This window comes from Gouania willdenowi, unplaced genomic scaffold, assembly GCF_900634775.1.
Source record: "Gouania willdenowi unplaced genomic scaffold, fGouWil2.1 scaffold_85_arrow_ctg1, whole genome shotgun sequence".
In the NCBI taxonomy this organism is placed as follows: domain Eukaryota; kingdom Metazoa; phylum Chordata; class Actinopteri; order Blenniiformes; family Gobiesocidae; genus Gouania; species Gouania willdenowi.
The window spans coordinates 637,797-655,793 of record NW_021145250.1 but is presented as its reverse complement, the minus strand read 5'-3'; the positions used below and the strand labels follow the sequence as shown (position 1 = coordinate 655,793).

Sequence of the window (17,997 nt, the reverse complement as noted above, 5' to 3'; positions counted from 1 at the left end):
CTGAGTCGCTGTGATATTTATTATCTGACAATATATTTAAATATTTAGGTGGATTATAATCTCTAATGGGTTGTAATTACAATGTTTCTGAATTACTTGTTAAATTGTCACATTTTTACCATAAACCTCTGCTATCTTTGAAGCTAGGCTATTGTCATAACTTCTCTCCTCACAATGATATCATTTGGAATAATGGTAATTATTAATTAAAGTCTTATAGAATTAAACCAGATGAATCACACACATTATTTTACTTTACACCCACAAATAAACCCTTTGTAACACTACAGAGTATGTACATCTCTATGTACATCCAACCTTTAAACATAAACTCATTTGTCCATAATTGACAGCTCTACTTAAGCTCCTCCCACATGAATACGTGCTTCCGATGGGCACTGCACTAGTGATTAAAAAAACTAATTCTAGATGAAAAAAAGTGTCTTTTGGGGTTCGCCAGAAATGTTTTAGTGAAAATGGGGTCACGATCCAAAAAAGGTTTGGGAACCACTGTCACATGGCGTTAAAGGTCAACACCACATGCAACACAATCTTTTCCTATTGATTCTTTAATCATTTCTTATTTTGGCATAACTCCTATTGTGTGTTGTTGTTGTTGTGTAGAGGTGGTGTGTGCAGCTCCTTCTGTCTATCTGGACTTTGTGAGGTCCAGTCTGGATCCTAAGGTCAGTGTTGCAGCTCAAAACTGCTACAAAGTGTCCAAAGGAGAGATCAGGTGACCTTTAACCCTTTATTATCCATTCATTAATAATCTGTGGATCCAGTGGATTGTTCTATGAATCTGAATAATATCCACTCTTATCCAGGAAGTTTACTATTATTTAGGTCATTATATATAGTCATCTTAAATATGGAAATCCTTGTTTTAAACAGAAAGAAAATTGGTTAAAAGTATCCAAAAATGGTGGAAAAGGTGGTGGTTATTTATTTATTTAGTGTTTATTCTTTTTATTGTAATATTTCTTGAGCCTCTGTAAAAAAAAAAAAAAAAGTAATTTTGGATTCTGATAAGTGCAAAAAATGTCCTGAAAGTGACTAAAAAAGCATTAAAATTTGTTGAAGTGGCCAAAATGGGAGTAATGTAGCAAAAATGCATTAAAAGAAGCACAAATATGGCAAGAAAACTTGATAAAAATAAGTTAAAATATTTCATGTTTGGTGTAGTTGCAGAAAAAGGGTAAAAATAAGCAAAAACGGGATTAAAATCAGGAATAAACAGCGTTAAAAGTTACCCAAAGATGTTGGAAAAGGTGGTGAAATGGGATTTAAAAAAAACAGGGATTTGTTAAAAGTTGCAAATTAGAGTGGAAAACAGACAGAAGTGTTAAAAAGATTCAAAGTCTCAATATTGGAAAAAATTGTTTAAACTGGCAAATAATGGGCAATAAATAAGTTAGTCACAGACTAACGCAGTCACAGACTAACGCAGTTACAGACTAAGACAGTCACAGACTAACGCAGTTACAGACTAACGCAGTCACAGACTAACGCAGTCACAGACTAACGCAGTCACAGACTAAGACAGTCACAGACTAACGCAGTCACAGACTAAGGGAGTTAGCATCGCAGGACAATGTGGATGGCTTCCTGGTGGGTGGAGCCTCACTGAAGCCAGAGTTCATCGACATCATCAACGTGAGAGCCTAACATGGACCAAACCACTCCCCCTTTAGATCTGCACTATATTTACGTAAACCTATGCACTAAGTCTGAGTTAGTTATTCTCATAGTTTATGGATATTATTTAATAATTAAGAAAATGATCCAAACATCCAAAGACAAATTCAAATAAGTACAAACAAGGACATTAACGCTGAAATACTTGCTTTTAAAATGTCACTTGACTTGTATTATATATATATTTTAAAAGTTGTTGTTTATTAATTTATGTGTTTGGCTAACGACAGATAGCACTGTGTTAGCTTTAATTGTTGGACTGATTGTAGTTTGAGTTAGCAAACGACTGATAGCACTGTGTTAGCTTTAACTGTTGGACTCATTGTAGTTTGAGTTAGCTAACGACTGATAGCACTGTGTTAGCTTTAATTGTTGGACTGATTGTAGTTTGAGTTAGCAAACGACTGATAGCACTGTGTTAGCTTTAACTGTTGGACTCATTGTAGTTTGAGTTAGCTAACGACTGATAGCACTGTGTTAGCTTTAACTGTTGGACTCATTGTAGTTTGAGTTAGCAAACGACTGATAGCACTGTGTTAGCTTTAACTGTTGGACTCATTGTAGTTTGAGTTAGCTAACGACTGATAACACTGTGCTAGCTATAACTGTTGGACTCATAGTTATGGACACAAACGTCGATTAAAAAAATAAGATTAAAAGCTCAAATAAGATGTTTCTGCTATTATTCTGCTCATGGGAATCAATGCTTTTATTGTGAAAGTGTCTCCCAGGACCACAACAAGCTTCACAAACAAAACAAGATGAAACCGGTTCAGCTGTGACAGAAACTGTAAATCATTTATTATTTCACATACTTTCACATTATTTTCAATGACAAGCATTCAGTTATTTTTATTTACTTTTCCTCTTTTGACACAACTATTTTATGGACATTCAAGAGAAAAAGGGAAATGAAGGATTCATAGCAGTCGGAGACACTTCAAGCATGAGGACGAATAATAAAGAGCTACAGAAACCAAGGAACAGACAAGACGAGAAGAAAGGAGAGGGAGGTGAAGGAGTGCAGTGCTCGAGCGCCCAGGTTCACGAAGCAGGCTTAAGTAAGTCTGAGTTAGGTTAGCCTGAGCTTTGGGAATCTGTAAAGTCCAACATAATCCCAGGATAAGGGATTCCTGCTGTAAATTATGTGTGTTCTATTGTGTTGTGTTACTGATGAGTATTGCTAATGCTAACATGTGCTAACATTATTTTTACACATGAGAAAACAACAAAGAAGTGACCGAATGTTTAAATGTTCTGAAAACCCTGAAGCTCAGGAGCTAATTGCTAACTCCAAAACCCGCAACGCTAATTATCTTTGTTCTCACGGTGTTGGCTTCATTAGCATTAACTTACACTCTGTTAGCTTAGCCTCAAACAAAAGCTAGATGACTCGTGTAAATTAGGGTTGTATTGAAAAATAACCACTGATGTTATTAATGAGCCACAAGCTAACTGCTAGCTCGCTGACACACCAAACTTGCCGAACATATGGTTTACCCGTATTTCATATGGATTTTTGCCATATCTAATCAGTGCGAATGTACTGGTAAATTATTCTACCCTCAAAGGGATTTTTATTTTAGTTGTAGATCAAATCTTTTCTCTAAAATTTAAAAAAATATATTTTCAAGACAAGTTGAAACCAATGAAGACGATCGGACACTTTTAATGTTTTTTACGTTAATCAATGTGATTTTTAAAATGAAGTTCAACTAAGTCATACACCCGAGTAGTGACCTTCTAGTCCAAATCTGTCAAACTAACGGACCAGGGATATTGATGAATATCCACAATATTTGCCAGGACTCACAGTTGTTTTCCCACGCTTTTACCACATGATTGCAGTCATTTTTAATCACCAATTGTTAATACATCAATCTTTTATCTTTTCCAAATTCCTGCAATTTTATTCAAATTTTCCTACTATTTTTTCCAAATTGAATAAAAATTGCTTACAAACTCAAGGAAATATAAAAATTGGATATTGTAACTTTCATTCATGGGGCAGAAATATGTTGAAATTGCTTGTTTTCCCGCCTAAAATTTGTGGCCCACTTGAGATCAAAGTGATCCGTATTTGGCCTTTGATCTAAAATATGTTTGACACCCCTGTTCTAGTCTATTTGTCTTTGGTTACAACTACTAATTGCTCATAAAACTAAGTAATTAACTCTTTTCCAGTGTACATTAATAGATATTGAATATATTCTTTTAATTTTCCACATAATGTTGGTTAGTACAGATTGTTTTAATTTGTCGTACTTGTGTGTGTTTGACATGTATGACACACTGTACGATGCATTCCAAAGTCAATTCAAACAGGAGGAATCCCAGAGGAACGAACTTGATGGAAAGAGCCGGAATCTAAACTGCCTGTGTTGCCATGGTAGCAGGCTTTGTCGCTACGGTGAGGGATTCCGTTGCCGCGGTATAAGGCTTTCTCTGTGGAACACAGGTACGGAAACACACGTAGTACATTTTAATTTGGACTTAACAGGTTTTCTTTTTCAACAGGAAGTTAGTTAGAAGAGTTTCACATTAAAACTACAGAGCTCGTTACACTAATGCACAGTTTTGATGAATTTATTTTTTAATTTATCTGCTTTTAGCCCTTTTTACTCTAGGATCAACTGAGACTTAGTTGAGCCTGCTTTGTGAAACAGGTGAGCGGGTTTGGAGCCAGTGAAATGTAGTGAGTGTTACTTTAGAGTGTTTTTTCCTGAATGGGCTGCTTTTCTCTCTGTTTCTGATTTCAACCAATCCGAGCGCGTTCTCGTCCGTAGCTCCGCCCAGTCTGCTCTACACCCACAGACAATCCCTTTAGAAACTACAGTAACAGTGCATGTCTGGCTTTGAAACAGATGACGTTAGTATGGTATTCCCTTGCATGTGCGAGAACGCGTGAGTGCGTGCATACAGTGTCGCCCACCCACCACCCCACCTTTACGCCCCCGAAGTGCATAAATTATTCATTATTGATCATTTTTTCATAAGTGAGATTTTTTTTTTCTTTGTACATGGCTCGTTCCTGTGCATGAGTGTGTGTGTCTGTGTGTGTGTTTTTGTGTGTGTGAGTCATTCGTTGGTCAGCTTCACAGGGCGCTGGGGTTCCTGAAGTTATGGCCGGCGAAGCGAGCCTGGTCGCCCAACTCCTCCTCGATCCTGTACACACACACACACACACACACACACACACACACACACACACAAATGACTATTATATGAAAAAGAAGAAGAATGAGAAAAATAATACATCCAAAATGTCACGTGTAAAATATGAACACAACAGGAGGAGTTTGCTTTTAAAGACAGTGTGGTTTAGCCAGAAATGAAGAAAAAAAAGGCCTGCTAAATAAAAAATTGCAGATTTCCTGTTGAAGTAGATGTGATAGGTCCAAATGACATTTTTGCGGTCCTATGCATAGACCTACCAAATGCCACCCATCTTGTTCAAACCATTGGAAACGCTAGGTGAAGCTAATGAGTCTCAAAATTGCATCAAAAAACGACACATTAAATTTTTTACCAAACTATACCGTTGACAAATTACATGAAATTGCACCTCTGGGAAGGGCTTCAATACTCTAAGTAAAGTGGTGGTAAAATAGTAATAAAAAGAATCGGTATGGGAACAATCGGGGTTTGGTGCGCGGACCCTAATAATAAAAACCCTTTCGGCCCCACAGTCATAGTGTTGCTGAATAAAGAAGTCTATAATTGTCGGTGAAGTACCATGACATAACATTGTTGTATATTTAGCGCTACTAGCTTGTTTTTTGGACGTCTTTTAGTCAAGTACCTAAACACCAAAATCATTTTTTTCTGCTGAAATCAAATCAATCAATATTTGATATTAAGTAGTGTTGTTTATTGATTCTTGTCCAACCATGTAGACTCCGCCTCTTTATTAAAAACTATCACCTGTGGACGGGATGAAATAGCTCAAGCTTGATCACCCTGTAGCTGGCCACCTTTGATGAGAGTGTCGAGTGTTAAAAAGGCTGAAACACCCCCTGATTCAAAGGAACACTGATGATGCATCCGAAAATTTACACCCTGTTTAATGATTCTGATAAAGAATATGTTTATATTTTCTGTATATTCTCTTCCAAACACTCGCTACACATTTAACCACCTGTTTATAAATGACAATATGTGGTTTTCATATATGAGTATTTCCTTTTGAGGATTTTAATTCCATTGTTGCACATATTCACTTTAAATCTGAGTGAAGCAACAGTCGTCCCTCACTGACTCCACCCATCACATCTGTTAGCTCTCTGATAATCATAATTATAAACTCACCTCATGAGCTGGTTGTACTTGGCCAGTCGCTCGGACCTGCAGGGGGCGCCGGTCTTAATCTGCAACAGAACGCAAATTATGTCCAGTAATCAATCATTCCATTCGATCCGTTTATTATTTATTTATATTCCTATCAAAACAACTGGTCCCTGTTTACTGGGAAATAAACTTAGAGAAAATTAAGCCAAAAAATAAATCTTAATAACAATGATGATAAATTAAGAGGGTTTTTTTTGTTAAAATGTCTAATTAATTACAAAACAATCGTCGTATTCATATTCAACAGCAAAAAAAATGTGGTAAAATAATACGTCCCTGATAAATACAGCATATAATGAATATACTGTATATGCACATGTATTGAGTATGAATATATTATATAACTACACAAAGCAATGTTGAAAATCTAAAATAGAAATAGATATTGTAAAAGTAAATTACTTTTACAATATCTATTTCTATTTTAGATAGTGTTAAAGAGGTAACATAGGATAAGAAAAGGAATAAATAAATAAATGACTAATATAACTATCTAACTTACTATACAACAATAAAGATATGTGATGATACATTAATAAATGTATCAAAAAAGATGAAGTAAAATACTAAAATATTCCAACCACTTGATTAATTATATGAAATGTTAAAATGGCATCTTTAAAAGTATTTTTAAAATCACATTTTAATATATCAATAGACAACAATGTGACGTGAGAACATGAATAACATGTTTTAGCATTTAGCTGTATTTTAGCCACATTTTATTTGTGTTTTAGTTATTTTCTTTTTTTATTTAGTTTTAATTAGTTTGAGGATAATAATTAGTGGACAGAATTGATTGTGATTAATTAGTCATTAACACTTCTAATAAAAATAAAAGACATGACATTAATCCATGTTATATGCACTAAGCTAAGACAAAGCTCACTAAATATCTGATTTAAATGTGGATTATTTGTGCGATAGGTTTGGATAGTTTTTCCGTGTTTGATGATTTATTATTATTTTTATTTATTTATTCAGTTCATTTCCGACATGGTTGAAATCACAGAAATTCACTTTGACATTCAGAGCAAAATCACATCATCGTTTTTTTTTTTTTTTGATGAAATGATGATTATTGTTATATTTGCGATGCATGACACCTCTCCTTTTGATAACCGACTGGGAGAGAATTGCACATATTATTTTCATTAATCAAACCGATGAGGCGATTTGAACTCATAAATTAACCCGATGACAAAGCTTTGCAATGAAAGCCAACCACTGTAAACGCCAAAGAAGAAGCACCGCCCCTTCAGCCTTGGCGGTTACTAAGCGACAGTATCGGTATCCGGTGTTTGTGGTACCTGTCCGGTGCAGAGTCCAACCACCAGGTCGGCGATGAAGGTGTCCTCGGTCTCTCCTGAGCGATGGCTGACCATCACGCCCCACCCGTTAGCCTGGGCTAGCTTACACCTGAAAGACACATCAACGTGCTTTACCATGAATCGGCTGGTGATGCTACGTTAGCGCTCGAGTGAGAGCGGAGCAAACGTACGCCTGGATGGCCTCGGTGACTGAGCCGATCTGGTTGACTTTGAGCAGGAGGCAGTTGCAGGCTCTCTCCTCCGCTGCCTTCTCTATCCTCTTTGGGTTGGTAACCGTCAGGTCGTCGCCAACCACCTGGATCCCGACCTGGGCCGTCAGACGGGACCAGGCCTCCCAGTCGTCCTGGTCAAACGGGTCCTCGATAGAAACCACTGAAAGAACGTAAACACATACCCAGACGTACTCAGACGTACACCAGGGTTCACACCAGGAATTTTTCACAGCATGGGGGTTTACGATGTGTGTGAGCGAGTGCCGCTAGCGCCAGTATTGTAGGGGGCCCAGGGGCATCTGCTCTGGAAAATTTTTACATTTGTAACTCTCTGACGGCCAAATTTTGTGAACAAAAGTTATTTGTTGAATGGGTGAAGGGTCATGATGAATGTAATAATTCCAGCAAGTTCATTTTGTCTAGTTTTTGTTTGTTCAGACAAGATTTTTCAGCAAATTTTATCTCCTGACAAGTTGACTGTCAAGACATGTTTCGACTGCCAGTCTTCCTCAGAGGTGTCAGAAACATGTAAGGATCAAAGCATCAAAGTTTTCAAAAGTGCCTGTGGTTCCTCTACCTGGGTAGTTGTTGACAAAGCTCTGGTAAATGTCTGCCAGCTCCTCTCCACTGATGTGTCGGGAAGAGTCCGGCGGGGATTTAAAGTCCAGGTCGTATTTTCCCTCGCGGTAAAACTCTGAGGCGGCCACGTCCATCCCGACCACAACCTTATCGGTGAAGCCGGCCTTCTCTATGGCCGTCTGCAGCAGGTCCAGAGCTGTACGACAAGAGAACATCACAGTTTATGGTACCTTCAATACAGACGGACTAACGTGAAGGATGTGGCCTCTCTGGGTTGATTTGTCATTCGTGGTCCTTCATAACTGCCTCACCCTCACTGTTCTCCAGGATGTTTGGGGCAAACCCTCCCTCATCTCCCACGTTGGTTGCATCCTGGCCATATTTCTCCTGGATTACTCCCTTCAGGGTGTGGTAGAGCTCCGATCCTATCCTCAACGCCTCCCTGAAAGACCAGGAACAAAAGACTAGGAATGAAAGACTAGGAAAGACAGTCCAAAATGAGAGACAGACAATAAAAGACTAGGACTTAAAGATAGAAAATAGAAGACCAGAATGGAAGAGCGGCAAACCAGGATCTTCAACTACAGAACAAGAAAATAAAGTAATGCATTTTAACCGTGATTGAGGGTGGAACAGTTGGGTTGAGTTTGGCAAGACTTTACTATTCCAGGTTTCCCAGTTCAGTTCATGTGAGAGTAACGACGAACCCTTACTTGAAAGACTCAGCTCCAACGGGCAGAACCATGAACTCCTGCATGGCCAGCTTGTTTCCAGCGTGAGATCCTCCGTTAATCACGTTGAAAGCCTAAAACAGAAAACATCCCACAGACATCATTACAACATCAGGTCTGACAATACCAGAAGATCAGACCAAGAAAAACTGCTGATAAGTAAAAAAGTAGCGTTTTCCAGAGCTTCCTGTTTGGGTTTGAGACGAGTTAACAAATGTGAGGGTTTGTTTTTCTTACAGGAACCGGCAGCACCAGCTCAGTGTTCCCGGCCAGGTCTGCGATGTGGCGGTACAGGGGGACGTCTTTCTCTGCCGCGCCGGCCTTACAGATGGCCAGAGACACGCCCAGGATGGAGTTGGCTCCGAACTGAGCTGTTGGACAGGAAGTCAAAAGTCTCAGAGACATCGTTAAAGGGACGGACACGCCCATTTGTCCGTGACTCACATTTGTTCTCCGTGCCGTCCATCTCAATCATCATGTTGTCCAACTGCTCCTGCTCCACCACGCTGATGCCCTGCAGATCATCAGATAAACCAGTGACAAACCAAGCTGGAACACCACCAGCACCAACCTGAGGTCCAGACTCCCTCAGGTGAGAAATCAGTTTAATATTAATCAATATTAATAATGATAATAGACGGATGGACAGATGGATGGATGACTCACGGAGGCAATGAGTGCAGGTCCCAGGGTGTCGTTGACGTGTCCGACAGCTTTTAAAACCCCTGAGAGAGAAAAACAGACTTAGTTTATAAATGCTGACTCAGCTTTCAAAGTTCGCACATTAAACAAAACTCTTAACTAATTAATTTAAAAGTACAATCTAAAGAACAGATGATGCACCTCTGTCTGTAAACACTGAAAAACCCTCGAGAAAACATGTAAAATATTACCGTCAGATTAGGTTGTGCTACGCTGGATAAATGTACTGTAAGTCCTTCAAAATAAAAGCACAGGATCTATGCCAGAGATGGGCAACTTTAACCCCACGGGGGCCACAAAAAATTGATTGCATTTGATCCAAGGGCCACATTATCAACAATGATATCAGCGTTTAGAATAAAGACCAATCGGAACGTTAATACACAAGTGAACAAAGGGTTTAGTCTGCTGTTGTTGTTTTTTGTATTTTTGTTGTCCTTATGTGTCATTTTTTACTTGTCTTGAGTGTTTTTGTTGTGTATTTTTATTTTGTGTGTTTTTTTCTCATTTTGTGTGTTTTTAAAGTTTTTTGTATGTTTTTGTTGTTGTTTTGTAAATTTTTTTCTTAGTAACTGTTTTTGTTGTTTTGTACTTTTGTTATTTTGTGTATTAATTTTTTCTGTGACGTGTTTTTGGAGTCACTTCGTGCATTTATTTTGGGGGCCGTTCACAATTAAGCCGAGGGCCGCATGTGGCCCCCGGGCCACCAGTTGCCCATGTCTGGTCTATGTTTTCATATTAAACTCCACTCACCAACAGGTTCTGTTGAACGTTTTTACGCATAAACCTCATGATATATATACACAAAGTAATACAATACTTTAAAACAACACAAAAATTAAATATTTTTATATTTCAGTCAGAAAAAAATGAAAAACTTTAAAAAAAAAAAATTAAACATTACTGCCCCCTACTGTTGGAAGATTAGATAGCGCTATGCTAGCTAGATGATATCCCCAAACTGGAGTTTGAAATCTCTCAAATCTTTTCTTCTACTTAGGTTTTCTAAGTTTGTCTTAAACGTTGTATCGTACCTTTGCCCTTGTAGCGACCTTTGTCTCCATCTCGGAGCTCCAGAGCTTCATAGATACCCGTGGACGCTCCGCTGGGGACAGCCGCCCTGAACAGACCTGCAAACAAACAAAATGACAAGGATACTAAAAACAACAACCAAAACAAAGAAAATGACAATGAAATACACAAAAACACTAAAAAATGACTCATTCCTAATACGTCCACTGGGGGTCGCTTTGATGTAATACAAGCACCAAACCATCGTTGTGTCTCGTTTCGTCACCTTTCTCCGTGCGAAGGTCGACTTCCACTGTAGGGTTTCCTCGGGAGTCGAGGATCTCCCTGGCGATGATGCTGACGATGGACATCCTGAAGATGAAAGTAGTAACTTTAAGCGTATCAGTGAGAACACTACTCAATGTACGTGTACTCCTTCTGGGTAAAGTAATATCAGGTATTTATTCTAAAGACTAAATACTCATTAAAGTAGAGATAAGAAAAACTACTGAAGTACAGTAGTTAATTATTTGTACTCGTTAATTTCCGTTTCTGTACTTTAGACTGTGAATACTGTTGGGATTGGAGGTGGGGGGTTAGTTTTGCGACCTTGCGGGGGCTTGTCCCAGCGTGTTGCTCACACTTCTAGCTCAGACAGTACATGAGCTCCTCAGTAGCTGCAAAATGAAAAGTTCCGCAACATAAATCTTTAAACATTTTTCAGAACAAAGCACCGGTACTGGTCCGCAGCCCGATGGTTGGATACCACTGCGTAAGCAAATTATTTACTTAAGGGGGAGGACAATATGTTGTAATTTATCCCTAAGCAACATGTTTAAACACAGTAAAAACCCAACCTGGCAACGCAGCTTCTACAGCAGACACAGGGTAAGTGGCGGCCCTCAGCCTGATTTTATGTGGCCCCTAAAACAAATTACTCCAAAATTATCATTTAAGAATCAGTTGATCATGCACAGTAGTTTACAATGGGAAACTGACAGATAATGTTGAGGGTTTTGTTTCCCACTTTTGTCACTGTTTCAGCAAATATGTTCAGTTAAATTTGATTTTTTATTTAGAAACTATAAAAAGTGAAAACTTGATCATGTTTTGCTGTAAAAACTTCAGGTTTTTTTTGGGGGGGGGGGGGTCAGTGTGTTGATTTGAGTGGTGTATTTGACTTCACTCCATGTACGTTATGTTATGGACCTTGTTGTTGTTACAAATGTTTAAAACTCAGATATTTCTCTTGCAATGTTTTCAATGATGAAATAACGACTAAACACTGACGTCAGTGTTGAAGTGAGAGCGAGTCGAGCCTCGAGAGTAAAAGGAGCTATTTATACCACAAACACACCCCAACCTGTCAGAGGAGACACACTGCACCACTGCAGCATCACACACACACACACACACACACACGCACACACACACACACACACACACACACACACACACACACACACACACACACACACACACACACACACACTGGGGAGTCTAGCAACTTAACAAAATGTGTTTTACAAAAAACAGGAGTCTAAAGAAGTTTAAAGACATTAACACACAAAACAAAAACAAAAAAACAGCAAAAATGAACAAAAGACTTGAAAAACATGAAATTACAGAGAAATACACATCACAAAAACTACACAAAACAAGAGTTGAGTTGACAGAAAAATAAACAAAATGACAACAAAAATACTCAAAATGTCAAAAAAATAAACAAAGTTGGCAAAATTGCACAAATGATTTCAGAAACAATACACAATGACAGAAAAAATACATCGAAAGACAACAAAAATGAACGAATGACTTGAAAAACACAAAATTACAGGGAAAACAAATTAAATTACAAATTTAAAAAATGGCAAGATGAAATAAATACACAAAATGACTTCAAAAACACTCAACACAAACAACAAAAATACATTGAAATGACATGATAATATACAAAATGATTTGAAAAACACACAAACCGTTTGTTGTTTCCTGTATTAATGCCTCTGATTGAGCATTATTTTATGTGCTTTGACTAACTGTCACTAAAACAAAGTGAAACAGGATGAATAGTCATTATTTAGAGGTTATCAGCTCATGATTTGACTGGTTTGGGTTTTTCTAACGCTTCTTATTCTAGTGACTGGTTCCAAAAACGAGGTGTTTTCCTGGTCTCAGGTTTCCTCTCTGCCTCTCTCTGCTCTAGTGACTATTACGTAATCCCTACAGCAGCAGCAGGACGCACCACACCTAGCAAAAGACTGCAGTGCTCAGCAGAAAACACACACACACACACACACACACACACAGACTGAAGGAACATCTGCTCAGTCTGAGTGAAGGAGAACAACTAAGATCTGAAGCCAGGAGGTTTTTTCTTATCTAAGTCAGTAATGATATACATAATAATAATAATAATCATATCTAACCTACACATGTATCTGAGTGAAGTGCTGAGCATTGCTGGGTGCTTTTTATCAGCCTCCTCATCAGATACAATTTTCTGACACTGCCATCACATACATCATCAAGCATCTTTCATAACTGTTATATTTACTGAGAAAAACCAGTAGAAAACTCATCCAAACTAATGAAAACCAGTAAAAAGGAGTAAAAACCATGTATAAACCAGTAAAAACCAAGAAAAAAGCAGTATAAACCAGAACAAACCAATACAAATCAGTTCAAAACCAATAAAAACCAGTCTCGACCAGTATAAACCAGTATAAACCAGTATAAACTAATTTAAATTTGTATAAACCAGTAAAACCGATACACAGACAGTGTTGTACAATCCTTCTGCTCAAACTGGAGTCCATTTTAACCAATGACCAGCTAACACTCAGACTCAGTCACTAGTTAACATAATTAAGTTTAGAAAAGAACAAATAAAACTCAGTTTTTTTTCTACTAAATGTTCAGTGTGTTGTTGCTGTGTCACGATTTGAGTATTGCTGCTGAGTCATGGTTTGATTATTTTTGCTGTGTCACGGTTAGAGTATTGTTGCTGAGTCATGGTTTGATTATTTTTGCTGTGTCACGGTTAGAGTATTGTTGCTGAGTCATGGTTTGATTATTTTTGCTGTGTCACGGTTAGAGTATTGTTGCTGAGTAACGGTTTTCAAAACGTCAACAGTGACTCTTTTTTCTCCATAAGCTCTGCAAACTTCAGGTTCACTGATCCATTCTCGCTGTTTTCTATAAATGTTTCACTGAATCATCCTCACATTCAATATCACGTTTGGTTTGGTTTGGTTTGATTCTCTCACTCACTGTAACTTTCATAATAAAATCATCAAAATCAGCAGCAAAATCATTGGTCAGGAACAGCAGTCACTCACTAGCATGGACAACACCAGAGTCCTGAGGAAAGGCACCCAGATCTACACTGATCCCTCACACACCCTGCACCCTCACTACACCCTGCACCCTCACTACACCCTGCACCCTCACACACCCTGCACCCTCACACACCCTGCACCCTCACACACCCTGCACCCTCACACACCCTGCACCCTCACTACACCCTGCACCCTCACTACACCCTGCACCCTCACTACACCCTCACTACACCCTACACCCTCACTGCACCCTCACTACACCCTGCACCCTCACACACCCTGCACCCTCACTACGCCCTGCACCCTAACTACACCCTGCACCCTGCACCCTCACTACACCCTGCACCCTCACACACCCTGCACCCTCACACACCCTGCACCCTCACTACGCCCTGCACCCTCACTACGCCCTGCACCCTCACTACGCCCTGCACCCTCACTACGCCCTGCACCCTCACTACACCCTGCACCCTCACACACCCTGCACCCTCACACACCCTGCACCCTCACTGCACCCTCACTACACCCTGCACCCTCACTGCACCCTCACTACACCCTGTACCCTCACACACTCTGCTGCCTTCAGGGTGCAGGTTCAGGTCGCTCCCACTGAGGACAAAGATGGCCAGCTCCAGCTTCCCCCCACCTCCATCCGCCTGCTAAACGTCTGATTGCAGCACAAAATCTGTAGTTGAGGACTTTAATTTTGGCCTATTTGTTTTTAATCTTTTAATTATTTCAAATCTATTTATTAGGGAACTCATGAACGTCAGAAGTATAATGTGTGAATGGATGTGCTGTGTTTTATTGTTTCTGCACTGGTGCTTTCTCTGTAAATGAAGTTCCTAACGGATGAATAAAGTTGATTTGATTTGATTTGAGTATTGTTGCTGAGTGATGGTTTGAGTACTACTGCTGAGTCAAGGTTTGGGTATTGTTGCTGAGTCACGGTTTGAGTATTATTGCTCAGTCACTGCTGGAGTATAGCCGCTGAGTCACGGTTTGGTATTGTTGCTCAGTCACAGCTCAGGTATTGCTGCCGAGTCACGGCTCGAGTCAGTCCTGATGCTGAGTCATGTTTTGAGTATTGTTGCTGAGTCATGATATGAGGTTTTGTTTTGCTTAAAACTGTCATCAAAATGTTGCTGACTTCTAATTTTAGTATTTTTCCTGTCATAGTTTGTAAGCCACAGTCTAATCTAATTGCCATGTCATGCTTTGAAAACATTGGCTTCACGATTAGAGTATATTTGCTGATTCATGCTTATATGGATGAATGGATATATTGTAAACACATCAACAAAAGTACAGTAGTGTGAATTAAAGTGATGTTATTCTTAAATCAAATTATAATTATATATACATAAATTGTAAATATTTAAAATTAATATTCACAATAAAACAAATGTAATAGAATATTCATTCTAATCATGTTGATTATTCGATTAATCAATAAATTGACTCTGCTCGTAATGGCCACTAGAGGGAAACCTGTTCAGGGTTTATTGAGGTTAGGCTGAAAAAAACTGATCAAGTATGTAAACACACACACACACACACACACACACACACACACACACACACACACACACACACACACACACTTGTACTGTAAACCTTGCACACACATTCTGCTATTGCATGACCCCCCCCCCCCCCACACACACACACACACAGAAACACACACATGCAAAGACAAGAAAATGCCAAACACACACATAGACAACCTCTAACACACTATCACTTTCATACACACACAGACACACAAAAACCACATTATGACACATGCATGAGATAATCCACATAAACACACACTGACAAGCACAATCAATCCCCCCCAACACACACACACACACACACACACACACACACACACACACACTGTGAGCATCGTCATGTAAAAACATCCGATCAGAAGAGAAGGAGAAGAGGAGGAAATCCTGCTCTTACCTGCCGCCTCCTCCACGCGTGTGTACGTGTGTGTGTGCGTATGTGTGTGTGTGTGTGTTCAGCCTTTGGTAGCGACAGAGGAAACAGTGGAGGAGAGGCAGAGTGATGAAAAAAGGAAGAAGGAGGAGGTGTGTGACAAAGGGGGGGAGGGGAGATGACTCAGAGGAGGAAGAGGAGGGTTAATTAAACAGCAGGAGGAGAAGAACGAGAAGAAGAAGAAGAAGAAGAAGAAGAAGAAGAAGGGATGATGATGCAGAGAAGAACAGGAGGGCTCATTTAGCAGTAGGAGAAGACGAAATAGGGATGAAAGGATATGGATGCAGAGGCACGTCTGATGGAGAGCGAGTGGAGCCTGTTTCTGCTGCAGTGGGGTTCACTCAGTTATATAATCCTCCTCCATAGTCTCAACACATCTCTGAGATAGAACACGAGAGACCTGGAAACCTTCGTAAACATATACCTCTGTAAACCAGGAAACATTTGTTAATGCAAACCTTTTTAAACCAGTAATCACTCGTAAACGTATACCTCTATAAACCTGGAAACACTCGTAAACGTATACCTCTATAAACCTGGGTAAACATATATCTCTGTAAACCTGTGGGTATTTCATCAAACCCAGCTTAGGGTTGAGTCCAGGTTTAACCTGATAGTCCAGCTCCGTTAAGCCGGGTTGTAACTGAATCCATGTATCATTCGTTCATTCGTTTTTCATTATGTAACAAAAACACGAAAAACGCTCATTATTTGATATTTGTTTCCAAAACCAAAATAAAATTGTTTTTCAAATTCAAGCTCTTTTGCTTCGGTACAGAAAACGAAAAACAGAAAACGAACACCTTTATTCGTTTTCACATACTTTACCGATTGGCCAAAGTACGTGAGCCGGAACGTGTCAGTTACCTGTCCGATAAAACAAGCTGTGTCATGGCCTGACTGGAGGAATATACGGAACACATTCTGCGATATCTTTAGCTCGGAGGTTCTGTGCCCAACACCAGCTAAAGCGAAAAGGACACGTTTCAGAAGCAGCGATCTTATCATCAATAATTATAGCTCGTCTACTCTGTTGATATTTTCAACCTATCAGCGTTTGTAATTTTATTCCAGAGATCATTAGTGTTTTAATAGTGTTTATATTATTAATATTACACATATACGGACTCGAGGAGGTGTTCAGGGTTTTCCGCTGATGTCACTTTCGGCCGATCCGAGCACTTTTAAAAACCGATGTGAGCAGCTCAGCAGCAGTATGGAAGTCAGGCCGTCCCCTCACCTCCACCTCACTGCCTGGGTCTGCAGCGGGTGAATTAGAACTCTACTCAGGATTGATGCACATATCTGAGCACTTTAGTAAAACTAATGAGAGAAGCTGTATTAAAGCTACAGACCTCTGTTTACACACTCCTCTCCCAAGCTTTCAACTTGACATTGTTATGTATTTACTTTATTGTTGTTGGTTTCTTTTTATGACTTGTGTAGTTGTTTTAACAACTGTAAAGTGTTTTTGAAATGCTCTTATAAATGAAATGTATTATCATTGTTATTATTGAAGGGACAAGCAATATTTCTGATTTTGAAAAGATAAATTTACGAGGTCCACCATTCACTAACCAGGTCCATGATATGAAGCTATTATTTCAATTAAATTTACAAATTTGAAGGAAGTGCACAAGATGGGCAGGTCGATAAGAGAACTGGAGTAACGTCATCAGCTGAAACAGTTTGAAAAGTCAGGAAAAGAAACTGAATTTTTAGCTTTAGCAGCATTAGCTTTAGCAGCTAATTCGGTCTTTCTGCCTCAGAGACCGATACTACGTTTATGCAAAAAATCGTTCAAGGAACCAACGCTACAACGGGAAAAATAATCTAAATTTCTGTCAGACTCTCTTCCTACACCGTCAGTCATGGCGAGTTTATCACTCTTGACCTTTGACCTAATGTGGAAGAACTGAACCAGTGCGAGAGTGTGAAAAGGCTTATTCTGCCGCAATGCAGTTAGCATAGTCGTTAGCATAGCCGTTAGCGTCGGATGAGAGTACACTTCTGGGTCACGTACTTTGGCCAATCAGTAGTGGAGAAAATGGATAAAGGT

General features: G+C 39.3%; 2 protein-coding genes across 2 annotated transcripts in view; one reads left to right on the top strand and one right to left on the bottom strand.

The window, feature by feature from the left end:
* LOC114460904 (triosephosphate isomerase-like) overlaps positions 1-1,683 on the top strand; it is a 2,046-nt gene extending 363 nt beyond the window's left edge. Inside the window, exons 2-3 of the mRNA XM_028442774.1 lie at positions 625-736; positions 1,563-1,683. Of these exons, the coding sequence (XP_028298575.1) occupies positions 625-736; positions 1,563-1,668 (218 nt within the window). The 3' untranslated portion in view covers positions 1,669-1,683. The remainder of the gene's footprint in view (positions 1-624; positions 737-1,562) is intronic.
* A 786-nt stretch (positions 1,684-2,469) lies between these two features.
* On the bottom strand, positions 2,470-16,256 carry eno2 (enolase 2). The gene is made up of 13 exons (XM_028442779.1): positions 15,903-16,256; positions 10,898-10,983; positions 10,635-10,730; positions 9,565-9,623; positions 9,343-9,412; positions 9,136-9,269; positions 8,881-8,972; positions 8,479-8,609; positions 8,166-8,363; positions 7,547-7,748; positions 7,356-7,464; positions 6,007-6,065; positions 2,470-4,863 (listed from the first exon to the last, which is right to left on the bottom strand). The coding sequence occupies exons 2-13, from the start codon at positions 10,980-10,982 to the stop codon at positions 4,794-4,796; spliced, it is 1,305 nt and encodes a 434-aa protein (XP_028298580.1). The 5' UTR covers position 10,983; positions 15,903-16,256; the 3' UTR covers positions 2,470-4,793.
* Positions 16,257-17,997: the final 1,741 nt, after the last annotated feature.

Bases quoted from the DNA above. Each gene is read 5' to 3' on its own strand.
- eno2 (XM_028442779.1), bottom strand. From the start codon at position 10,982: ATGTCCATCGTCAGCATCATCGCCAGGGAGATCCTCGACTCCCGAGGA. The intron at 8,973-9,135 runs GTAAGAAAAACA...TTTCTGTTTTAG, and splicing joins AGCTGGTGCTGCCGGTTCCT to GCTTTCAACGTGATTAACGG. The intron at 7,465-7,546 runs GTACGTTTGCTC...TGTGTCTTTCAG, and splicing joins GTCACCGAGGCCATCCAGGC to GTGTAAGCTAGCCCAGGCTA.